Source organism: Candoia aspera, chromosome 2 (assembly GCF_035149785.1).
Source record: "Candoia aspera isolate rCanAsp1 chromosome 2, rCanAsp1.hap2, whole genome shotgun sequence".
In the NCBI taxonomy this organism is placed as follows: Eukaryota; Metazoa; Chordata; class Lepidosauria; order Squamata; family Boidae; genus Candoia; species Candoia aspera.
Genome location: NC_086154.1, coordinates 123167566 through 123181351, shown reverse-complemented (window position 1 = coordinate 123181351; position 13786 = coordinate 123167566). Strand labels below are relative to the sequence as shown.

The 13786-nt window shown below is 40.8% G+C and overlaps 1 protein-coding gene across 1 annotated transcript; it reads right to left on the bottom strand.

Moving 5' to 3' along the window:
• Positions 1 to 4428: 4428 nt before the first annotated feature.
• On the bottom strand, positions 4429 to 13555 carry CACNG5 (calcium voltage-gated channel auxiliary subunit gamma 5). Its single transcript, XM_063296541.1, has 5 exons — positions 13331 to 13555; positions 11936 to 12022; positions 9993 to 10133; positions 7341 to 7486; positions 4429 to 5330 (listed from the first exon to the last, which is right to left on the bottom strand). Exons 1-5 carry the CDS (start codon positions 13536 to 13538, stop codon positions 5073 to 5075), a joined length of 840 nt encoding a protein of 279 aa, XP_063152611.1. The 5' UTR covers positions 13539 to 13555; the 3' UTR covers positions 4429 to 5072.
• Positions 13556 to 13786: the final 231 nt, after the last annotated feature.

Sequence of the window (13786 nt, the reverse complement as noted above, 5' to 3'; positions counted from 1 at the left end):
GAAGAAACACGTCTGTCAAATGACTTAACTTCCCCTTAGACAGAGTACTTGTGCATAGATAGAAAGGACGTATGTGGGTCCAACGTGAGCTCCAACATGAGCTCTGGCTTTTGACCTTCAAATTGTGGAGATTTCCCACTGAGAGCTAGAAGTTACAAAGTTGTGTCGATGAGGGAATTGCTCCAGGTATTTCACTTCGTACGATCTAAATTTGTACGTCAACACAAATAGTAAAGACGCAAGTCTTACCAAGAACCTCAGCACTTCTTCAGCTGAGAGGAAGCTTTTGGGAATGATGCACAGGCGAAGCCAGAAACATTAAAGGCCTGAGTTTGAATTGAAGGGGGTGAATCTGATGCAAGCAGCGTGTGTGAACTTTTGTTCTGAAAATGTGCTGCAGGACTGTACTAAGTCTGCTTACTTATAGGAGTATATTTGCTTGCACTAAGTTTTGTTCTTTCTATATTATTAGAAATCCTAAATCCACCCTTTACTCAGGGTCTCAGTGAATATATAAAAGCATTTGTATTTTGCTACTTTTCACCCTTCCAGTTCTTTCAAGTTGTTTGCTTTTTATGAAAGAACATGGGGACTATCACAGAAAGCTTTAGTTTTAATTCATACTGGAATTACATTTTGCATTTTCATGCAATATTTCTGATGGAGGTTCTGTCTTTTCAGTACAGTCAAGCAGAATATTTGATTATGGATAGTATAACCTACATAATATCAAGATGTAAATTAATTTCAAGATACATACTAGTTTTGCCCTGCTTAAAATGACTTTATTTAGAACATTAATCTTATTTCGTGCTATTGTCCTAGGCAAACATAGTCTTCCTTGTTTTGTCAAAAACACTTACTTAATCAAAAGAACAGAGGAAAACTCTTCCCGTGTATTGATCAAATCTGCCATGCATGTGTTGTTGATGAACTACCACTCCCAGCAACCCCCGCCATTAGTTATATTGGCTGAGACTACTGGGAGTTGTAGTTTAGCAATAGTTGGCAGGCCACTGTTTCCCAGTCTTCTTTTAGTTGAAGATAACTCAGCTGGAGGAAGACAATGCCTTGATGTTTTCATCAACAGAAGCTAGAGAACAGACTGAGCAGACACATTTACTCTGTGGTTAGGTAGTTTGTATTTCTATTTAAATTATAGGCATTGTTTGCATCAATATAAATTAGGCTATGCTAATTGAAAATTTACTCCTGCCAACCTAGCAGTTCGAAAACATGCAAATGTGAGTAGATTAATAGGTACCACTTCAGTGGGCAGGTAACGGCGTTCCGTGTAGTCATGCCGGCCACATGACCACGGAACTGTCTACGGACAAACACCGGCTCTTCGGCTTTGAAACGGAGATGAGCACTGCCCCCTAGAGTCGGACACGACTGGACTTAATGTCAAGGGAAACCTTTACCTTTACCTAATTGAAAATTTATGTTCTTTATTGTAATCTTCTTTGGTGATGCATTTGTTTTATTTTTTACCAACTAGTTAACAAACTGAGCAATGAAGCAAACTTCCTTATTCCTGTTCCTATGACAATAAGGACTAGAACTTGACTACTGTGCAGTAATGTATTTAAAAAGGATGGGGATAAACAGGATTTTTTTTTCCCCAAAAACCATCTACCTGCAGTGGGATGCATGAGAAAAAAGATGATATTGTGTCCCACTGCCTGTTACTCTTAAATTGAAGTTTGCTGAAAGAAAATCAGAGTAGAAACATAAAGCTTGTAGTGTAAAATTAATCTCTGAATGGGATCATTAAGTGCCCTTTCATTACCAGTCATCTCAGCTTCTTTTCAATGGAGGGCATTGTCATGGTTCCTGTTTCAATGTTCCTGTGAACATCATAACTAGTTCCCATGCCATGCTGGTGTTGACGTGTGTTTATTTATTTATTTATATTTCAAATTTCCATCACTGCCCATCTCCCCCGAAAAGGGGACTCTGGGCGTTTTACAATCAAAATTAAAACACATGTTTTACTGTTACTGTTTGGGAGGGGGCTGCTCTTGTTCTTTGTAACAAGCACTGATGTAGAGACTTTGGAATGTCTATTTGGGTTATCTCGCCTGTTCAAGGACACTTTCCCAAAGACCGGCAGGAACTGTTAGGAACACCTGCAGGCTGCGGGGAGTGGACTCTTTCTGACTCTGGGGGGAGGGATTGGAACTGTTTAAGCTTTAATTGTTTGAAAGACCTGCGTTTTTGTCATTCTCAGCTCTGCTCTTGAACTTGCATACTATCCAGTAATAAATCAGATATCCATAAGCTTCTTGTGTGAGTCTGGTTGGAAACTTGGGTACTCAGAGGAGGCGGAGACCAGTAGGGTGCTAGCAGAAGGACCAGGCCTGTTGCAGGCCCTCAGCGAGTTGATTGTCCTAGACGACATCGACGAGGCACAGCCAGGAACATCTTGGAAATACCGGGTACTGCTGACGCCAGAGGGGGAATCCACCAAACTGGCTGGACCCCTGGGACGTCAGGTGAGAGGTGATATTTTCTGACCTCTACTTCTTTCACATTTTTAGAAGCAAGGAGAACAAGTGAATGAATGAAATCAAATTACTCAAATGTCAACAAAATACATTTTGGATTTAGCCCTCATATCCAAATCACTGAATGCTTTATGCCTAGATAAATTTGTGCAAAAATACTGTTCAAGGCTACTGTCTCAGACAGAGAGCTCTTACGACCCCTCCTCTAATATTATGACTATTGGCTGTACTTTGAATGGGAAATGCAGATCCAAATCCTTATTCGTTGATGAAGTTCAGTAGATGACCTTGTGCCAATTATTTTTTCTCAGCCTAGCCTTCCTCACAGAGCTGTCACGTACAACTCCTTTTTTTAAAAGGAGAGGGAGAAGAACCATGTGGGGTACAAATTTAAGAAATAAAATAACAGTGCAATATTCTAAGCTTACTTTTTCAAAAGTATATCTTCACATTTGCGGGTTTAATGCTGAGATGAGTTCTGATTATGCGGCTAAGCCGTCATGAACTAGCCTAAAATGAAGTTGCGTTACCTGTCTAGGATTGAGAACTGAGAGCGGAAGAAAAGAAGGAAACATCTCTTCCAGAGTTGATGAAAATTCTTCCTGGCTGAAACGCTGCTTTCATTTTAAGCAGCACCTTAATTTAAGATTTTTCTACTTAACCATTCTTAAAAATCTACCAAAGAGCTAAAACATAGACATGCCACATAGAATGTACAACTGTGACTTGAAAATGGAAAAAAAAAAGGAAGAAGAGAATACAAAACAGCTTTGAGAGAAACAGAATATTTACTCATGTTAACATATACAAAAAGTCCTATGAATTTAAAACAAAACCAGTTGTGGAATTATTATCCTGTGTACAGCACTTTTTAGAGCACACAGATTCACTTTGACAGGCGTGGCACAAAAGCACTTGCAAACAAACAAGCAAGCAAACAAACAAAGCTGGTTTCTTCAGCCTAGACTTCATCTCTTCTGCTCTCCTGGATGAAAAGAAAATAGCAGCTGAAATGTTTGTGCCACTGTGCCTTATCAGGAACTGCAAGTGGATGCTCTACAAGATAAGCTGCCAGATGAATACCGCTTTTTTGGTTCCGTTACTGAACTTGGAAAACTAAAATCTTGGCCATTAGGTACAGCTGAAAGAAATATTCCATTATTGTATACACATTCAGTGCACAGAAGCCATTGACAAACACTGTGAATAAATGAGAATGCATGAATGTACATTTGCCAAATGGCTCTGTGGTAGTTGGTGAGCACAGATACCCTTGCTCCAGATATAATTAATTTCAAACACTTTAATATTGTACAAAATAAAATAAGTGGTCATCACTGCAAGTAGTTTTGAAGCAGAGAAGTTTGGGCTTTCCATCTGCTTTTGATACAATTCAAGATAACATGAATCAAAATTTAGAATTTATCTAGAATGTTGTACATCAGAATTTTTCAGAGCAGTGAAAAATCAGCAGATTGGAATTTGGATGTCTGAAGTAGTCCTCTGAGCAGTGTAGTAATTGTTACAAAAGCTAGTGTAACTATATACACAGTGTATATATATGCACTGTGTCTAATGCACTGTGTACAACTATATACACAGTGCAGTATATAGATATAATCCCCCACCCTTTCTGAAATACTTTCTTCACATAGGATCTGATTTGAATGCTGGCACAATCCAACAGACCTCTGGATTCCCTGGCAAGGGAACCCAAAAGTAAGGCAATAGCACAATTAACAAAAGCCACATTGCTAATTTATACCTTGGGCATCAGGTCCAGGAGGTATCAATGATCAAATCTCCAGCCAGTTTTACGACTGAATGAGGCAATTCTGTTGATCTGTCATAAACTGTACAAAGTGATTTGAAAATGAGAAGTTTGTTCATAGTCACATCAGGCAGTTTATTGTTAAGATATTGCACTTCTAGTAACAAAAGATTTGATCTAGTTGAGAAGCTGCCAAATTAGAATGTGATTCTTGATGAGAGTGAATTGTCTGTTTCCCAGTGAAGACTCCAATCTTACTGGATAATGATATGCAAAGAGGAGGTACTTTCAACTAAATACATATTTAGCTTAGACTTGGCATGAATTACCTGTAACTAGCTGCCAATTTTACCAAAAAAGCTAAGGAATGATGTGAATTTCTAAACTCACCAGGAAGTTACATCTGCTCCTTATGTTGCTAATACGTTTCCCACTAAAAGTCTGCTAAGCCAGAGCCTTCATTACATATGATGGGATGCTCTCCTCCCCCAATTAACAATCTTTCCAACATCCAGCTTTCACAGGGTAGGATTGCTTTTCGGAGTAGGCAGGGTTTCTCTGCTCTAGCTACTGTGGATCTCTGGCTCCAAGGGATCTGGGCATAAGGACCAGCTGCAGGATCAAAGCCTCCACTAGAGTTTATTGGCTACTACTACGCACATTGCTGGATGGGGCAGGGGAACCTTCTCCATCTCCAAGTAACAATAACATCATTCACTGCAAAAAGAAAAGTACGGATCCAGGCCGCCACTGTCATTTCATTCCTAAAAAGCAAGAGGAGTGTTTGTCCTTCAGCACGGAGAGGAGGACAGCTGGTCATAATCGGGACATTTCAGCAGAGCTGGGTAATTACTGTTCATCTGGAGAGAGGCGTCGCTGGAGATGTCAGAAGGACTGCGCCCCCGGACCCAGGCCTCTGGGTGAAGGAACTGGCCTGAGTAATCGGAGCAGTTGCTAAGACGGGGCCGGTAGAAGCCAGAGTGTGGCCTGTACATCTCTTCAGCTGTGTATCTTTTCATGAACAGGTAAACGGACATGACACCTGCACTCTGGAAGAGAGAAAAAACCGAAGTAATGCCTGTGTCACTTGGCTGCCCCTTCAGGTGGGAAGACAGGATGCAAAGCACTACCAATCCAAACAGACAAGGCAGCCACAAAATGAAACATATACAAGCCACTTTCAGTATCAACGGGGTCATTTCTCACCATCTGGCATAACTGGAGCTCTTTCCACTGAAAGGAGCAGATCTGCGGCAGACTTTTGCTGGTAGAACTACTTTGCAACTGAAGTATAATATTGAGTACCGATTCATTTGCAGTTGGTGGAAAAGCCATCAATCACTGTCATGCTGGTCCATGCTTTGGTCTGACAAAGATATTCCTTTGCAGGTCTTCTAATTAATACGCTGTTTTGAAACCCGGGGTGGCCCAGCAAGGGCTAAGGCAGGGCTGCAACTGGGGTGGGGGGACAAGCGGGGCATGTGCCCCGGGCACCACACAGGGGGGGCGCCAAAATGACAAAATGGTATTTGTATACTGAATGTTTGCCCTGGGGGGGGGGGGGCGTGGAATCCATGTTTGCCCAGGGTGACACAGACCCTAGCTGCCACGCTGGGCTAAGGGATGCTTACTGAGACAGACCTCTTCCTTGGGCTTCCAATTCAAGGCCTTTGGGGGGAGGTGAGAATCAAAGCAACCCCACTGGATTGCTTAGAGGGAAAATACTGTAATAGGAGTTGCTTTCAAGAAGGTAAAATAATTGATCTGTTCCTTTTTTTTCCTTGTATGAGTAATATTCTCCCAAACTGTCCTTCCCTGCTTGCATTCAGCTTCAATAATCACTCCATAATTTGTCTCAACCCATTTCAGGCAGCACAGGATTATGAGCTGCACCTTCAAAAGAAGATTCCCCAAACAATTCTTCTCCACATAAGAGGGAGATCCAGCTTCCCTCTCTTTCAAAAGATAGTCACAAGGGAACAAAATCTCACTTGTTCTAACAGAGGAACCAAGCTGAAGGAATCAGGACCTGAAACCATGGTGTTCGGGATAACTAGGATAAACTGCTCACATGGAATAGAGTTTATGTCAACTGAACAGATAAATACAGGAAACTGGGCACAACACAATTAGTTCCTGGCAGGATAGAACAATTTGTTACTTTAGCTCAATTTACTAATTTGTCTATTGCCTGATCCCTTTTGTTCCACAAGCCTTCACTCGGGGGGCGGGGGGGCATGCTTTTTCTCCAGTGTCATTTGCAAATCTTTTTTCCAGCGTGGATCACAAATGAATATTGAAAATATTCTAATGTATTGTTATCACAAACTACTATTGAAGTGGTACTAATGAAATGTTATAAGCAGATAACTGAACAAATATTTAAGGCAGGGCTGTGATACACCTAACTGGACTGAGTATTCATTAGAGTTCAAAATAAATTTCCAAAAATATTTCACAGTATGGCACATGTATGAACTTCACAAAATTTTGATTCTGATGTTAGTGAGGTTATAATGATAAGGTAGGACTCTGTGGCAAACTGGGTGGAAGGTTAGAGAAATCCAGCAGTAAAGCTAATTTACCTTATTTTGAATCAGGAAAAAACCCCTATTTCTATCAAAATTGTTTCCACAGCTATTAAGTCCAGGGTCTAAATTGACCTAAGTTACACTGAATGTTAGAATCAGGATTTAACTCCTTCATCTATTACAAACGGCAGGCCTCTGACATGTAGCCTCCAACTCCCTAGAATTCTCTAGCTAGATCAAACTTTGATCAAATATGGACATCAAGAAGGTGCTGAGATGGGGGAAAGCTGTTGTAATGGAATGATTTTGTTATTGTTTAAATGAATGGCCATCCAAGAGTGGTACAATGTGATTGCTATGGAATACAGTGGCACTGCCAGTCCTCTCGGCCACTGGGTACTTGCCCTCTTTGCCCCCAAATCAATATACTGAAGAGATAGCAGACGTGTGTTGTCAAGTTGCTGATCAGAGGACAAGAGTATGCATTTCCCACAGTGTGTCCAATGAGTTCATTGCTAGCAGTCTTACCTCAGTTAGGAGGAAAGAAATGGCAGAAAAAGCAAACGACCAGCCATATTTGTAAGTGAAGTATGTCTCTGAATCCTTGGTTCTATTGAGCATTTCATCATTGATGCTGGAGATGTACAGTACAAGCCCCACCACCAGAGATAAACCTGGGAAGGAAAAGGTTTTGGTCAAAATGTACAAGAAGGAAAAACAGCCTATTGCATAGACTCAAAGCAACAATTCAACTTGCTCTAGGAAAAGCACAGAAAACACATGGCCTCTTCAGTTGCTGTAGGAGAAACTTCTCCACTCTGGTTCCTTCTAGAATAGTGTTTCCCAACCACAGCAATGTCCAGGTTTGTGGACTTCAAGTCCCAGAATTTTCATCAAGGGCCATGCTGGCTGTGGAACTCTAGGATTTGAAGTCCATACACCTAGCAATTGCCAAGGTTGGGAAACACTGTCGAATTATTGGAGATCACCTCCCAGATGACCATTCTGGGACTGGGGGTTAAGAGATGTTGAGTCAACACTTCTGATGGGCACAACATTGGAGAAAGGTGTTGTAGGACTGCAACTGTCCTCATCTCTACCCTGGGGGCGGGGATGGGTGGGTGAAAGAAAATTAAAGTCCAAGAACATCTAGAAGACCATAGACTTCCCAGTTTGTCATAAGAGGGCATTTGCAACAGAAGTCTGGATAGGAGAGAGTCATCATGCCAAAGCTGCATCTGTGGTTACTCACTGAGAAATGAGGATCTAGTGCTGAATTAAGCAACAGATTTAAATTCTTAGATGCTGTTCTTCTGACCTACACATATTCCAATGTAAGTAAAAGCTTTTAAGCTCTGCAGCCGCAATTGCTTGTTTAATACTCTCTTAGTGCTATGAATAAAATATGGGCTTTTCCCCTCAAAAGGAGACATGCTTCCAGAACTCTTTTTAGGTCAAGCCCTCTACATTAATTCCATTCACCATTGTGTCATAAAGAAATTTTGTCTAGATACATGGAATTGAAATTTAACCAGGCTTGCAATTGTGAGCAAAATATGGGCTATCATTGCTGAGTTTTGCTTTAAGAACTTCCTTTTATAACCTGCCCTGTAAGTACACAAATGTCTTTTCCATTATTTATTTATATATATATTTATATATTATATTAAAATATTGCCTCTCCCTGATCTTGCTAAGCTAAAAGAGCTTCCATGCTCTTTTATTTATTTATTTTGCCTCAAGTATTTAGATCTCTATTCCCAATATTTCAGTTGAATTACAGTCAAAAACAATTTTATCAGAAATAATATGTTGTTTATTGTTTTTTTAAAAACCAGCCATTGTAATGACGTCTCATTATGTATCGGCTCTTGCAAGAATAAAGCAAACGTGTGACAGAGTAGCTGTAAATTGTTATGGTAACATCCAATTCAATGGAAATTTTAGCTACACTGTTTCTTTCTTTCATCTGGTTTTGGTTTTATTTACTACATTTATGGGCATATTACATTTGGAAATTCTACGTGATGTCCACTGTTATGTATCCTTGTAATGGGCTTTGGCATTATGAAAAAGAGTTTCATTTACTGACTATATGATTGATATATCACTCAGGAACAAAAATTATCTGGTTGGTTTATATGCAAAATTTAAAGCACTCTCAGAGGAACAAGCTTAAATAAATAGGGGAGTTTTCATCAGGTTGCTATCATGGAGGATTTGTGCATTGGCTGTCTCATATGATGAGTGGATACCCATCCTCTTACGTTTCTTGGGCCATTCTTATAATTAACATAAATCCCTGTGGTTTTTTATTTGGGGTTGATCGATTGTGTTTCTTTTCTGCTTTTCCTCCAAGCAACTCAGGGTGATGAGCATAATTCTTTCTGTCTCTTTCTTATCTTTACAACAACCTTGTGTGGTAGCCTAAGGTGAGAAATAGCCTCTAGCTCTACATCACCCAAAGCTGATTTTTTAAAAAATAATTATTACAGTCACTGACCAGGATTCTGCAAGAAAACAATGAATTACAATAATTAAACAGTTTCTGTTTCAAATAAAATAAGATAACATGAAACTGTAGCTAGGTCATTGAGGCGACCAGGGCCTGTCTATTTTTACAGATAGTGTAACAAAAGTTAGGCATATTCAAGGAAAGAAAATCCTACTGTTCTGATCAAAATAATTGTACATAAAGTAGAATTGTCTGGGTAGGTCACCAGATTGCGAGTTATCAAGCAGGCCCAATGGCTATGCTCATTGACATGCTTACTTGAGGTCAGCTGAGCTACCAGTCTTGAGTTTGTGCAACCTGCAAGGCTAAAATGTATTTGGCTAATTTCTGGTTGAATCTTTCAGGCAAAGGCAGTCTGAGTTCCTTAACAATATGGGGGATTTAAACTTGGGTCTCCTCAATCTTAGTTGTACCCCTTTGCCATTATATTTCACTGGCCCTCAGTTGCTTAAACTGGTAACTAAGCTACTGCACAACTATGGCATCCTGTCCAGTGAAGAGAGGCAGACTGTCATAGACAAGGCAAAGCTAAATTCCACACGTGCTGATATTCCAAATTATTGCCCATTCTAACTTTTCAGATGCATTCCCCAAGGGCTTGAATTCAAATGTGCCTTCTGACAAATGTTGATTTGAAAAAAATACACCACCATCTTAAAACTCACCAGACAAAATAAAGAAGATTCCAGACACGAAGGCCAAGATGGTTCTGTGTGGCCGGAGATGCCCGATGTTGCTCAAGATGAATCCAATAAACATGAAAAAGAGACTGACCAGTGGGAATGGTGTGGCAGAACGAATCATTTCTATAAAAGTCATAAGTGAGAAAGAGTCACCTTGCATACAAGGATCAAAATAAAATGAGAAGTAGAAACTTGTAATTCATTAATTTTCCAGTTTTGTTTCAGCTTTGTCTATTTTATGCAGTTTGTAGCAACCCTTAAACTTCAGGATCACCCCCAAATATGTAAGTATATTCTTATCTGGACTTTCTGAAACAACTGTAATGGGTGAGACAAATGTCAGGGGAAGGGGTCCCACACATCACTACAAAATATACAGACACGCACAGAAAGCTTATTTGTAGAAAGAATATCTCTGCTTTCGATGAATTTTACACCATTTCTTTTTCAAGTCTGTTTTTTGGTTTATGTTTCTTTCAATGTAAGTCCCCTTGAAAAGCCTAGGCTGTAGTGCTCTGGCCCTGGGAGTGGCAAGGACATCTCAAGAGCCATAGGGTTAGCCCTGTGGGGTTAATGTACGTGTAACCACTGAACCACTCCATGGACAATGTGCACCAGTAGAGAACAGGGTCCCCCCCACACCCAAAGACTTGTCAGTCCCGGGAGGAGAAGGCTCACCTCCACTGCAGCTGCTGGGAGACTGAAAAAGAGGAAATGCTTGAGAGTAGCAGTGAAGGTGCAGGATTTAGAGCCATACTGTCCTATCTCTCAGAAAGAGGGGCCTTAGGACCCTACTCCAAGGAGAGTAGGGCTTCAGTTTGTGATGGGGTAATGCCATATTGAATGGGGCAAATGATACCTGCATGGATTACATCTCCTTCTATTAAGCCTCAATGACAGCTTTCTTGACCTTTCCATCCATGTAGGTGGGCCCTTCTCCCACAGTACATTTTGCTTTCATTCATAGACTTCCTCCCAAATTTTCCTAACCAAATTTGTGATAGGGAGGTTTCCTTCCTTTCCACTCTTGCCTCTATTCCTCTTTTGTGGGGTGGAGAAGAACAATTAAGAACAATTAATTTGAAAAAACTGTCTGCAAGGAACAGCTATCGGTTTCACTTCCTACTAGGGCTCTGGATTGTCTATGATATCATTTCTGTATAGGCAACCTGATTTCCTCCAGGTGTTTTGGATGTCAACTCTTCCAGTGGTCAGGGATGGTGGGGTTTGCAATCCAAAATGTCTACAAGTCATGAGGTTGCCTACTTCCTGCTTGTCACTTGCATGAGAGTTGACTAAAATAACATTGTGTGTCCTGTCCACATCATCCATTGCCTGGCTCCTCCTCCCACTGCTGTCACTGGTGATCAGAACCATACTTGATGAATGGTGGCAAGGTTGCCATGGACACTAGGAGAATGTCTGGCAGCATTGCTCCTACTGTGTTATCTCTTATTTGAAATAGTAACCTCTTGCTACTGGTTTGCTGCTTGAGCAATATCAGATCACAGCAGCGTTACATGGGTATCAGCAGTGGCCCAGTGGAATGAGATAGTTAGAACAGCAGCGCAGCTCTCTCCTTTTCCCTCTCCGCAAGCACTTAGACACACCAGAGCTCCCTTCAAAGAAAACAACCAGAAAGCAACTGAAAACAAAGCAACAGCCAGGCTTTCCTCCATTTTCCCCCCAACTACTGATGCGGCTGTTTGTTCAAGTAGTGCTACCAGGCTGGGCTGCAAAAATCTGGACAATGACTAGATGGCACCAAAATGATAGTGTTTTCTTCATCTCTTTGGCACCATCTAGTGGCTATGTGCATTTTCACAGCCCAGATCTGATAGCCCAAGTTAAGGTTCTTATCTCTTCTGTAGATAAGGCCACATAAACATAATTCTTCCTAGCCCCACACAACAGGAAGCACCTACTTAAAACACTGATAGTTGATTCAGAGGTCAGCTGGACATTCATAGGCATGACATACTCTATTGTGAAACACCTCCCATGTTCTTCACCTGCAAGAGGAGAAATCTTTGACAAATGAATTGCTTTCATTCACACCCAGAAACTTTATTCAAAACCAGCAGCTTTAAAGGTTTTAAATCAATTGTTCTCTTTCCCAGTACTGATCAACTGAGTTCCTAAACTTCCAAAGATTTAAGGCCAGTCATTGTGAACAACTGTAAAAATGGCATGAGTAAATAGCAAATATAGAGGGTCTAGTACGGATTGAGTGCTTTGTAGGGATAATTTAATTGTTTCTCTGTCCCATCATGGTCCTAAGCTACATAATTTCCCACCCCCCACAAACACATACATATGTAAACTTGCACTGAAAGAAAATCCTCCATTGGTCTCAACAAGAGCTTTCCTTAGAGTGCAAATTTCAGGCATGAGCCTCCTGTCCACATCAGAACCACAGAGGAAGCAAAATAATTGAACTCTCTCCTCTCCATAAGAGTTCTAATCGTTTGGATCCCCTACATCTGCTACTTATTTTTCAGAAGTAATTCACACATTCACACAAGTGCTAACTGCACAAATTGTGTCTCCAAAAATCTGCCACTTAGACACAGGCCTTGTAAAGCATCATGAGCAAAAGAACAAGGTTTGTATGGACTTAGACATTGTTCAGATTCAGTTCTGTGACTAGCATTATTATTGTTTTATCTTTCTAATTATATATATACTGTAATAAATGCAAGGTGGGGACAGGGTATCACTTCATTGTTCTTCTTGGGTTTCTGGTTTGACTGTGGGCAATTAGCTGCTGAAAGGATCTGGAATGCCAGTCACCTACCTGGGCAACTCATTTAGTCTGGACTGTGGTATTCCTACCATTCACTGAAGAACTGGGATTCTTAAGATAGCAAAGGTCTAGAGCAAATTGAGAGCTTATTACATTCCCTAGAATTTGCTCCTGGTCCTGGTATTCTTATTAGGAGCTGTTCCCTCCTCTTAAGTGCATTCTTTCTCATAACTAGACCTTTCTGGATGGGCTTTCTAGTAGGTAGATGGACGTTCATACACTGATTCTATCTGCATCTCTGTACACATACATTGGGTGTCAGATTTAATTCATTCCAAACCATTTAACCAAGAGGATTCCCTGTCTTTAAAATAAACCTTTTTTTCCCTAAAAGCACTGAAAATAAAAACAGTGAGGCAATGCGCACATGCATTAAATAGTAGAACTATTTCATAACCATTCATATAAGTTAAATCATAATGGAACGTTAACGGGATTTCCTAATAGTTTCAATGAGGCACGAGGAGAAGAGGCATGAGGAAAGCCAGATTTACTTTTGCCCAAAGCACTATACCTGCCAAAAAGCAAACCCTCCAGAGGCCAGAATGCAGAGACATCTTGATTTCAGTACTTTGGTTTTGGGGCAGGATGATCCCTTCCTCCAGGTACAACCAGTAGTCAGTGCTCACCGCAATCCCCAGAAGCCCCAGTCCACTCACGGCAAACACACTGCTGAGCAGGGTCAGTGCCTTCCTGCCGCAGGTGCTCATTCCCCAAAGCATCAGGGTAGGATGGGGCACCAGAGAATTCCTGCATGGACAAAGATATCTGTCATCAGTAACTATAAACTCTTCTCTGTGGAGCAAAACTACATCTACTCACCTTCTCTCTTGTACACACTTTCAGCAGATATGTCATGCGCCTAATAAGCTAGGGCTACAACCACAAGATGGCAGCAAAGATGTCGATTTTTTTTCATACCTCTTTGCTGTCATCTGGTGGTAGTCTGGATCTTTTCAGTCAAGATAGA